General features: G+C 48.2%; 1 protein-coding gene across 1 annotated transcript in view; it reads right to left on the bottom strand.

The window, feature by feature from the left end:
* Window positions 1–678: 678 nt before the first annotated feature.
* Window positions 679–11,563, bottom strand: part of KIF1C (kinesin family member 1C) — a 25,418-nt gene continuing 14,533 nt past the window's right edge. The window contains exons 17-23 of the mRNA XM_081271213.1: window positions 11,072–11,151; window positions 9,592–9,686; window positions 6,464–6,547; window positions 5,871–6,057; window positions 5,671–5,743; window positions 3,894–4,508; window positions 679–1,898 (exon numbers count right to left, since the gene is read on the bottom strand). Coding sequence (XP_081127339.1) covers window positions 1,212–1,898; window positions 3,894–4,508; window positions 5,671–5,743; window positions 5,871–6,057; window positions 6,464–6,547; window positions 9,592–9,686; window positions 11,072–11,151 — 1,821 coding nt within the window. The 3' untranslated portion in view covers window positions 679–1,211. The remainder of the gene's footprint in view (window positions 1,899–3,893; window positions 4,509–5,670; window positions 5,744–5,870; window positions 6,058–6,463; window positions 6,548–9,591; window positions 9,687–11,071; window positions 11,152–11,563) is intronic.

Below are 11,563 nucleotides of genomic sequence, written 5' to 3'. Positions count from 1 at the left end.
GAATGCTGAATACATCCTGCCAGAGACAGGTAACAAGACTGGAATGAAAATAAACAGGTAGGTGCAATAAGTTTGAGCAACACACTACCCACAGAAATGGGTTCCTTGGGAGAACTTTCAAATAAGTGAGGTGACTTAAGACACAGACCTCCCCACCCGACACAAATCCTTCTGAATCCATCAGCAATAGCCAGTTGGGGACCAACAGGCTACAGTCCCTCTACCTCCCCTCACGATTCTCCCTCTTTACTTTATACAGGACATTCATAGCGGTGCTGGGAGTAGAGATGAAGACACTGGGTAAGCAAAAATGAAATAAGGGAAAGAATGGTAATGCACTTTCTGGAGAGAGGAGACTGGGGGATATAGCTCAGCTGGTAGGAGAGAACACCTGAAGACAGGAGACATGAGGTTGTCAGTACATGAAAACAAGATGAAAACTTTTTTCTTTTTTTGGTGCTGGGGCATCAAACTCAAGGCCTCACACATTTGGCAAGCACTCTACCACTGAGCTATACCCCAAGCCCTGGAAACATTCTTACATATTTGATTAGGGCGGTGAGAGCATGGAAACATAAATACAAAAAAATTTACCAAGACACTTAAAAGCTATGAGTTTTACTAATACAACCTGTACCTCTACCATAACCCCAAAGCCAAATAATGAGCCACAGCACCCTCTGTTTGCTATCCTTTATTAAGGGGTCCCACATCCTCATGGGACTCCAGCCAAACCAAACAGGTCCCCCAAATATAGCAGGAGGCCTGGAAGGGGAGGGGAATGACTTATGATCCCACCACACCCTCCTGGAAACAGAAACCCACCACAGACAGACAGACAGACAAGGACTGAGGAAGAGAACGTGCCTCTCCCCACTTTGCACCCACTCAAAAAGAAAGTCAAACACTGGCTATGCAGCCCCACCCCCACCCCCCCATAGCAGCGTTTGTGGGACTCCCCCTCCAAGGGGTGGCCCCAAGGCAGCTTCCTATTGCTCTTCCTTCACTTTGGTTTGCTCCTGGCAACTCCGTGCCCTCTTCCTTCTCTCAGCCTCCAGCTCAGTCACCCCACATCCTATAACACCTACTCGGACCTTCTCTGTCCTCTCTGGGCCTCCCTGCCCGAGGGCTTCTGGGGAAGCAGCGATTCCTGCATCTTTCCTTCTCCCAGCAAAGGCCTGGCCAGACCCTCTCTGCCCAGTGTGTGGGACTCACACGGCTGCCCCACTCTCCTTGAGGTCAGGGGCTGAACGCTGCCGTCTCATTCGCGGGGGAGTAGTGTATGGTGGGTAACGGGGCCCTGGGGGCCGCTGGGCTGGGTAAGGTTGGGGCTGCTGGGGATAATAATTGTGCTTTTTGGGCTGGAAGTGCTGGGGTTCTTGCTGTGTGGAACCCCCTCCCCGGGATCGGCCCCCTCCATCCAGGGAGTTCCTGCGGGGACGGTGGGACCTGCGGGGACTTGGAGGTCTGCGGGCAGGGGTGGCTGGGGGTGGGGGAGTGACCTCCTCAGGGGGTTGGGGTGGAGCTGGGGCCTCCCCACTTCCCATCCCTGGCCAGGATTCCCGGTGCTGGGGGTTGCTCTTGAAGGGGAAACGCAGCTTGCAGTCGTGAGGGGGCACAAAGCGGGCTGGGGGTCTGCGCAGCCCCCCACCCCGGCCCCCAGAGCCCTGAAGTCCCTGCAGGCGCAGCTGCTCCTGCTTGAGCCAGCGAAGGCGGCCACGACGGAAGGCAGGATCCTCCTCCATCAGCCGTGACACCCGCTCCCAGCTGGACAAGGGTGGCGAAGGGGGACGGCCGGAAGGTGAGCGGTCACTGGGCACTGCCTCCTCTACTGCATTTGATCCTTCAGGTGGGGCCCAGGAGACCTCACTGGCTTCTTCATTCTCATCCTCATGATCCTGGAGTGAGTGGGGGTGAGAAAGGAGAAGGGATGTGAGAAGAGCTGAATCCCGAGGATGTGTGGGTTTAAGACAGTAAATTAGAAAGAACTGGAGTGACCAGATATTGAAGATCCAGAGAAGAGCCTGAAGATAAGAAAAGCTAGAAGGTTGTGGTTTATGAGTACAGGCCCAACAGCCAGATTGTCTGAGCTCAATTCTGGGTCTGCCACTTCCTTGCTGTGTGGTCAGATCTTTGCTTTGTAATCTCTGCCTCAGTTTTTTGAGACTCAGTCATCTGTACAATGACACCAGTAATAACATACCTAGGGATGTTAAAATAATTGTCAGTTATATTACAGATGAAGTATAGAGCAGCTAGGCACAGTGGCGCACACCTGTAATCCTAGCGGCTCAGGAGGCTGAGGCAGGAGGATCATGAGTTCAAAGTCAGCCTCACCAAAAGCGAAGCACTAAAAATTTGAGACCCTGTCTCTAAATAAAATACAAAATAGGGCTAGGGATGTGGCTCAAGTGCCCCTGAGTTCAATCCCTGGTGTACACACACACACACACACCCCACACAAAATAGAGCAGAGGAGGAGGATAGGAAGTCAAGCAGATGTGGCTACAGTAATAAATGGATGTCATCATTTCAGTGAAACTCTGAAAAAGTGAGAAGCAAGCTATGGTTGTCTTTGGGGAAACACCTTGGTATAAGGAAGAGCAGGTGTGAAGGCCTTGAGGCTGGAGTGTATCAAACAGTTAAAAAATAAACTGTGGAAGCTGATAGGGATCAAGTGGAACAAGAGGAGAGGAGCAGAAACTGCTAGAGAAGGAAGCCTTCGTAAACCTTGAGCCCTGACTACAACTGACTGACTGGTCTCTCCTTGGACAGGAAGCTAGAACAGAGCAGAAGTTTACATGTCAGCTGGGCACAGTGGCTCATACCTGTAACCCCAGCTACTTGGGAGGCTAATGCAGAATGATCACAGTTAGAGGGCAGCCTAAGTAACTTAGTGAGACTGTCTCAAAAAGCAAATAATTAAAAAAGACTGGGGGTGTGAGCTGGGATTGTGGCTCAGTGGTAGAGCACTTGCTTCGAATGTGTGAGGTGCTGGGTTCGATTCTCAGCACCACAAATAAATAAAAAATAAAGGGCTGGGGATGTGGCTCAAGCGGTAGCGCGCTGGCCTGGCATGTGTGCGGCCGGCCCGGGTTCGATCCTCAGCACCACATACAAAGATGTTGTGTCCGCAGAAAACTAAAAAATAAATAATAAAAAATTCTCTCTCTCTCTCCCTCCTCTCTTAAAAAAATAAATAAATAAAGGTCCATCAACAACTAAAATGACTAAAATAAATAAATAATAATAATAATAAAAAAGACTGGGGATGTATATCTCAGTGGTAGAGAGTTCCTGGGTTCAATCCCCAGTACTGGGGGTGTGGGGGAGTGTGGTTTAAGTAACCCCAGTGACTGGCACAAGACCTGGCAGACAGCAGGGTTGAGTATACACATGCAAAGCAGGGACAGGGGATAACACTACCACTCAGGGCAATTGTGAGGAGTAAGCCTGATGACACACAAAATGCATGGAGCACAGACACACCAGAGTAAACGGCCAACCAGGAGGGAGAGGGAGGTTATGAGAATGTAAGCACACCAAGTCTTCAAGCTGCAACTTAACAACTGTGTACTTTGCATTGGTGATTCTCAAACTTTAATTGCACTTTAGAAACACTTGGGGAGCTATTACAAATACAGGTTCATCCCCAAATATGTAGATTCAGTAGGCCTGGTGGAACCCAGAAATCTGCATTTTTTGTGAGCAGCCTGGTGATTTTGAGGCATAGGATTCCTAAATTCCACTGAGAAAGACTGTTAAATTTCAATAAGCTTTTTTTTTCAAACACAGAGAGGAAGGAGGTTGGGATCTGAGGTGGGAGATACAGGTTCCTAAAGGGAAGAGCTAAATGAAGGGAGAAGGAAGAAAGCTCAGCAGAGCCTCCCTACCTGGGTCAGGGGGATGACCCTCTCCATGCGGAGCATGCGGTCCCGCAGGGCCTGTAGCTCGCGGTCCTTGCTGCTGTTCTGCAGCTTCACCTCCTGCAGAATCCCGGTCAGCTTGTCTATGTGAGCCCGGAGGTCCTCCACCTCCGCCCCGCGGGCTCCCTCTTCCCCACCGCCACTGCCATTTCCTCCAGATTCCTCCTCCCCTACTGTGTCCCAGACATCCCGGGCCACAGCCCTCCAGGCATCTCCAGGCCCCTCTGGCTTTCCATAGGTGCGACACAGTTCCCTCATCTTGAGGGCGGCCAGGGCCTCAATCTCAGCCCGCCCATGGCGGAAGTCGGCCAAGGCCACCTCATAGCAGATCTCTTTGACTGCTTGCATCTTCAGGTCAGCCATGGTGGCCCAGCGGGGGTCTTTGCCTTGCAGCCTCCGCCGCTGGGGGATCTGATAAACCCTACGAGGGGCCCTGCGTTTGCCACTGCTGGGCAGGCCACAGCGCTTGACGATGGTCTGTACTGTGGTGGGGGGCAGCTGCTCCCGCAAGGAGGAGATCAGCCGCCAGCTCTCTTCACAGGAGCGCTTGTCAGAGTCGTCCCCACTGTCAGAGTCTGCATACTGGGGCCAGAGAGAGAAAAGACAGGGAGAGAGCTAAGGATATCCCAGAGGCCACCCTGGTCCCAAAGACACAGGACACACCTCCTCAGCATGCATGTACTCAAGTCCTACTCTGCCTTTTATGGAGGACAGGAGGATGCTGGGAGCCTGGGGCCTGGAAGGACACATGGAAGACCCCCATATACCTCTTCTCCATCTCTCTTATGAACTGCTTAACTAGTTGTTGCTGGTCTAGACAGCAGAGATGATGACGGTGTCTACCTTACAAGTATGTTTTAAGGATTAAACATTTAGAACAGCAACTGGCTAAGTATTAGCGGTAGTTAATTGAGTCTGGAATTTTGTGTATTTATAGTTAGGCACAGCTTAACCACAGGAACACATTCTGAGAAATGCACCAGTAGGTGATTTTGTCATTATAAGCACATCATAGAGTGTAATGACACAAATGAAGGCACTACAAATTCGTGAAATAGTTTTATGAAACTATCCTCTTATATGTGGTCTATCAATGAAAAACATTATGCAGCAAATGACTGCTTGGGATAAGGCTTAAAAGTCATTTAAAAGAAAATATGGCTGGGTGTGGTGGCACGTGCCTGTGATCCCAGCAGCTCAGGAGGCTGAGGCAGGATGATTGTGGGTTCAAAGCCAGCCTCAGCAACTTAGCAAGGCTCTAAGCAACTCAGTGAGACCCTGTCGCTAAATAAAATATAAAAAGGGCTGGGGATGTGGCTCAGTGGTAAAGCACCCCTGGGTTCAATCCTAGTACCTAAAAAAAAGAAAAATATTATGGCCAAGTGTTTGCCTAGCATGTGTGAGGCCCTGGGTTTGATCTCCAGCACCACAAAAAAAAAAAAAAAAAAAAAAAAAAAAGAGAGAGAGAGAAGATAAATCTTATGTAAATGACAGTAACTTAGATGTGATAAAACCCTGAGTCAACTGGGAGGAACTTTAATTCCCTGCATACAACATTTTCCTCCCTGATCACATCTCTGCTAACTTTCCTCCTAAACAAACCACTTCTACCTCTCACCCCACCCCACTTCCCACTCTGGTTCAGAGGATATTCAAAGTGAAGTCAACTGAGGTGACAGTGGCCTCCCTGCTCATCTGCTTGCCAGCCCTCCCCAGGCTCTGTGTGCCTCTACTCTGTTCTTACCAGTCGCTGCTGTTCCAGCAGAAGGTCAGCCTCTTCCTTTTCTTTTCTATACTGGTTCTCCAGATCCTGAAGCCTGGGATTGAGCAGAGTGGGAAGGCAGAGTTGTGGGGGGCTCTGGAGCTACTTCAGTGGGATGCCCGACAACAGGAGGATGCTGGGAGCCTGGGGCCTGGAAGGACACATGGAAGACCCCCACGTACCTCTTTTCCATCTCCAGTTTGATATCAATGCCTTGTTGCTCTAGCAGTTCCTTCTGGGCAAAGTTCCAGTCAACAGGCTCAGAGGGTGGTCCTGGGGGTGGGGGGACCCCTCGTTCGCGTTCTAGCCGGGCCTGCTCCGGGTGATTGAAGCGGAAGACATGGTTCTTGCCCATCACAATCCTATTTCCTAGAGATGAGAAGAGGGGAAAGTGACTCCTCTACAGCAGCAAACCCATCCCCATGTTCACAGCATAGAGCTCCTTGCTGTCATTTCCCAAGGGCCATGATACCCTCTGTTTCATCACCCCCAGGCTGAGAGGGAAATCTAAGCTGGCATTCTCCTGGTTGGTCCCAGGAACTCCCCCATAGGGATAGGGATCAGCCAAAAGGAACAGGGACAGGGGGAGCTGGGACAGCAAGAAATCAAGACTTGACTCCTTGATTCTTTGCTTTCTAACTCCTTCTTCATACACCTACATTGTTTTTGATTTATTTCAGGGTCTTACACCCTATGATGTACTCAGAACGCCCTGCCCTGGGACTTCGTACATATGGCCACGTCCCAGACCCTCACTCTGGGACACATTTTCTACCTGATTTCAGCACCAGTGGTTCTGTCACAAGCTTCCCATTGACGTATGTCTCAGCTCCTTCACAAGGCTCCAGTGTGACCACCACTGAGTGGGCAGAGAGGAAGGGTAAAGATTAGACCCAGGCAAGAGTGGGTTATGGTCACAGATTCCCACTTTGCTTTATCCCCCAAAACACATGCACCACCAGTCCCACCCCCAGTACCTGTGGGGGGTGCCATGGCCCCTCTGGTGGCAGGCAGCACGGGAAAGGAAGAGCAGAAGGAGGGTTAGAGCCCCAACTATGATTCCCAGAAATCTCTGCAGTGGCTCCCTACTCACCCACAACCGTCCTCCCAGCAGCAGCATAGAAAACCCATAATTCTCAAAAGGCTTCATTTCTCATGCGCAACTGGGCAAAGGCCCCTTCACTTCTGCCTTTCAGATGTCTATTCCTACCTTTCCCATTGACACTTATCCCTGGCCAGGCCTGAATTCTTCCAGTAGGCTCGAACCCATCTGTCTGATGCATCCTGCAAACTGCCACCTGACTAATCTTCTCAAGCCACAGCTGACATATGACAAGATAAAAGTCATATCAAGGTGATCCATGGTACAAATCACTAAGCCTGATGCTTGCTGGAGACACAAAAATGCATGTGGCAGGTCTGTCCTCAAGAAGCTACAGTGACCATTACCAAGGGATCCCCATATCCCAAAGACTAAAGCTCTGTGACTCCTTAGCCAGGGACCTGAGAAAGTCATGTAATTTCTGGGATCATCTATAAAGTGGGATAATTAAGTCTTTATTTATAGAGTGACTCAAATAAACCATAAAATAATACATAAACATGACTTTTTATTATTATTTACACAAACATGTAATGAATTATAACATCAAGCAGATTTTGGGGACTTTGATTCAGAGAGGGCAAACAGAGCAGAGAAGAAACTTGGGTTAGGGAAAGAGGCCTGGAAAGGATTATGTGAAAGTGGCGACTTCTGAGTCAATCAATGCTCAGAGGGGAACTAAAATCTCAATGGGCAGAAATAACAGAGAGGAGGAGGACTGGGAGAGAGACAGCTGAGGGCAGCACTATGCATCTGGGAACAGCCATGAGAGAACAGGATGCCAGCAGCTATAAGGGGTGACAGTTTATCCCACCTTTATTCCTTATTTCCTATCATGCCCCAAAATACATTCACTGATTTTACACATATATTGCACCCCTACTCAAGCACTATTTTATTAGATCCTAGAACCTAATAAAGAGGTAAAAAGCAAAAAGCCCTCCCATCACAGAGCTTACCTTTGACTCGTAAGATATAAACAATAAACAAGAAAACTTAAAATAATTTAATTAATTATTAATTCTAATAATTTTTAAAAATAGATAATCTGAAGTCCCCTCTAAAGGACAGGGTAGGTATTGTGGATAGAACACAGGGCCAGTGGGTCAGGGCAGCCTCCTCCCTGTCCTTGTACCCACAACAATCTGGCAGCCCCAAGCACAGCCCACAGCATAGTTCCTGGAGCCTGCCATCCTACAGTTGGAGTTCTGCCATTTTCTAGTTGTGTGGTCTTGGGCAAATTATCTAACCTGAGAACCCCTGTTTAGGCACCATTGAACTATGTGAGAAAATGCACAGGCACAAGTAGATGGTCAGTGAGCAATAATTATATGTCTATGCTGCCCATATTCTCTGCCTGTCTCCAGTCAAGTCTGGTTTTTTTTTTTCCCCCCTTTTGCAGTATTGGAGTTTGAATCCAGGAGAATTCTCCCAGTGAGCTACATACTCCAGCCCTTTTTATGTTTTATTTTGAGACGGTATCTTGCTAAATTGCCCAGGCTGACCTTGAACTTCCAATAGTCCTACCTCAGCCTCTCCAGTTGTTGGGATTATAGGCGTGTGCCACTACGACCAGTTTCACGTCAAGTTTCAAGTTTTAAGAACCAGATATGATGTACAACTGTAATCCCAGTTACTTGGGAGGCAGAGACAGAATTGCAAGACAGACTCAATCTTTATAGTTCCCCCCTTTGGGGCACATACACATTGACTGCTTTTACTGTGATTTATTTAACACTGTTGCCCATGTCTGTCTTCTCCCAAACACCCTGAGAGCTCCTGGATAGTGGGCTGGCCCTGAGAGCTTCGTAAGGCTTTAAAATCTTTCCTGGCACAAGGCTGGAGGGAACTGCAGAACAGGAACTCAGCAATAACTCACTGAACTTAACTGATTCAAGATTTTCAACCAAAATGCTAGAAGCATCTGCTGCCAATGGGGGGCTTGAATCAGACCACAATGACTAAGCTAACCAGACCCTGAACTAAACTGTAACCCTGAACAGAGACACACCTATGTTATAAGTGTCTTTTCTACTCTTTTGAGATGAAGTCTCATTGTTGTCCAGGCTGACCCCAAACTCCTGAGCTGAAGCAATCCTTCTGCTTCAGCCTCCTGAGCAGCCAGGACCTCAGGTGTGTGCCACCACACCCAGCCACTTCTTTCTAAAATGTGTGATGGGGCTGGGGATTAGTTGTAGATGCTTGCTCAGCATGCATGAGACCTTGCATTTGATTCCCATTAAAAAAATATACCTTAAATTGCATGAGAATTCTTTTATTGACGTCAGACTGGCTTCTACCTTCATTCACCCTTGGAACCTGTGTTCCTGAAAGCTTTATGGCCACATTAAGAGCTAAAGTCTCCAAAAGTTTTGGAACCACAGAGGCACATGAACCCCTTAACCTCAGAAAACTTCATCATCATAGCTTGAAAAATTTGGATTTCTCACAGAGATAAATTCAGATATTCCATTAAGATGAAGATGGGTGTTTATATATAATGACCAGGGTGCTATTTGAGGCTAAAAAATTAAGGATAGGAGCATATCCCACTCTCTGGCACACTGCAGTATTCTATTTCTACTCGAATCCTTGGTGCTCCCTGACCATACACAGAGCCAAAGGCTTGGTACCCTCACTACTTACCTATGAGCTCAGAGCTCAGAGTATAAGAATATATTTCCCCCTCTACATGGCTGCACTCCCCAGTGCCAGACCCAGGCCTCTGTGTGGGATGGAAGATAGAATCTGTCTCTATTCTTCTGGTCACTCTATTTTCAACCCCTCACACCAATCATTACCTTCTCCATCCTGCTGAGGGATGCTCCGGAACAGACAGTGTTGTTCCCGAATGAACTGTCCTGTCAGTTTGATGTCCACATCTACCTGGCCGACCCTGGGGAAGCAAGGGCCAACATTTTCTGAGCATGTTCCAGACATCTGCCTCCCAAACACCAATTCCTCCAACTCGATAAGCCAAGCATAATTATTCCCATTTTACAGACAAGGAAGCAAGGCTGGACTGGATAAACACCCTCAGCCATAAACCTCCTACCCACATTTAGGGCTATTTACCCCAAACTCTCTACCCACAAGGCTCACCCAGGATAGCCACAAATACCTTCACTGGGAGGGACAGGGGAACTGAACGCTCACTCTCTTTAACCACAGGAGGCACTAAGCCCCAGGGTTTCATTAGCATTAGCCAGTGAAGCTACCAGCCCTCAACCTCTGAGTTTGCCATGTGGGTACCACCCCCTGACCATGAGCCGTCAGAAGCCATCCCCAGAAGTGCTGGATCAGTTTGGTTTCAAGAAACATCTTGCTAGGGGCTGGGGATGTGGCTCAAGTGGTAGCGCGCTCGCCTGGCATGCGTGCGGCCCGGGTTCGATCCTCAGCACCACATACAAACAAAGATGCTGTGTCCGCCGAAAACTAAAAAATAAATATTAAAAAGAAAAAAAAAGAAACATCTTGCCCTCACCAAATTGGGGGATAGAGGATGGCCACCGAACAGGTGCTCTCAGCAACTTGTCAAGAAGCTGAGAGAGGGCTGGGAGTGTAGCTCAGTGGTAGAATGCTTGCCTAGTGTGTGAAGCCGTGGATTTAATCCCTAGTACCACAAAAAAAGAAAAGAAAACAAACAAACCAAAAAGAAAGAGGAAGAGAGAAGGGAGGTGACATTGGGAGAGCAACCAGGACTGTGGAGGCACATGTCCATAGATCTGGGGTTGTGGGTATAGCTCAGGAGTACAGCATTTGACTACAGACACTGACTGATTCCAGTGACCACTAAGAAAGGAAATCGTGCCAGATATGATGTACAACTGGGAGGCTGAGACAGGAAAATTGCAAGTTTGAGGTCAGCATGGTTAATTTAGTGAGAACCTGTCCCAAAATAAAAAATAAAAAAGGCTGAGCATGGTGGCTCAAGTCTGGAATCCAAGTAACTTGGAAGTCTGAGGCAAAAGGATCAAGATTTCAAAAGCAGCCTCAAAACTTATCGAGGCCCTAACCAACTTAGCAAGACCTTGTCTCAAAATAAAAAACAAAAGTACTCAGGATGTAGCTTAGTGGTTAAGCACCCCAGTCCCAAAATAATAATAATAATAATAATAATAATAATAATAATAATAGGGCTGGGGGCATAGCTCAGTGGTAGCACATCCCTAAATTTAATCCCCAATACTGAAGAAAGCAAGCTAGCCAGTCAGCCAGTCATACTTTATAACCACACCCAAAAAAGAGAAGCCACCCCACAGGCTGCTGGGTACATGCTACCTGGTGATGCCATCTTTGATGTGATAGAGCAGACATTCAGACATCAGAGGGTCTTCATTCAGATTCACCAGGTGGGGAGTCTAAGGATGTAGAAGTGAATGATCAGGAGAAGACTCATGAGAACCAGCCAGGATGGTCATAAAGAGAGGAGCTCGCATGAGTAGACATAACTCCAGGTTCTCACATTGCCTGCTGCTCATGCTGCTCTCTCTCTTGAAGAGTGCTCCCACCCTCCTTTCTGCCCTGAGGAGCATTTTTGATTCTATGGTTTCCACTTCTTATAATAACCACCCTCTCCTCACATACAAAAACCAACCCCACCACCCACCCTTCTCATGTCAGTAACCTCTCCCAAGGTCCTATCTCTTAGGAGGTGCCCCAGCCCACCAGGCTCCCCAACAGGAAGGCTTGGAGCCAACCTGCACTGTCCTCTCTGCCCTATATTCTGCCACCCCCTTAATTTCTTTCCTTAAAATCTATCTTGCAACTTCT

This window comes from Spermophilus citellus, assembly GCF_964194105.1.
Source record: "Spermophilus citellus genome assembly, chromosome: 17".
NCBI classification, from domain to species: domain Eukaryota; kingdom Metazoa; phylum Chordata; class Mammalia; order Rodentia; family Sciuridae; genus Spermophilus; species Spermophilus citellus.
This window is presented reverse-complemented; position numbering and strand designations above follow the sequence as displayed.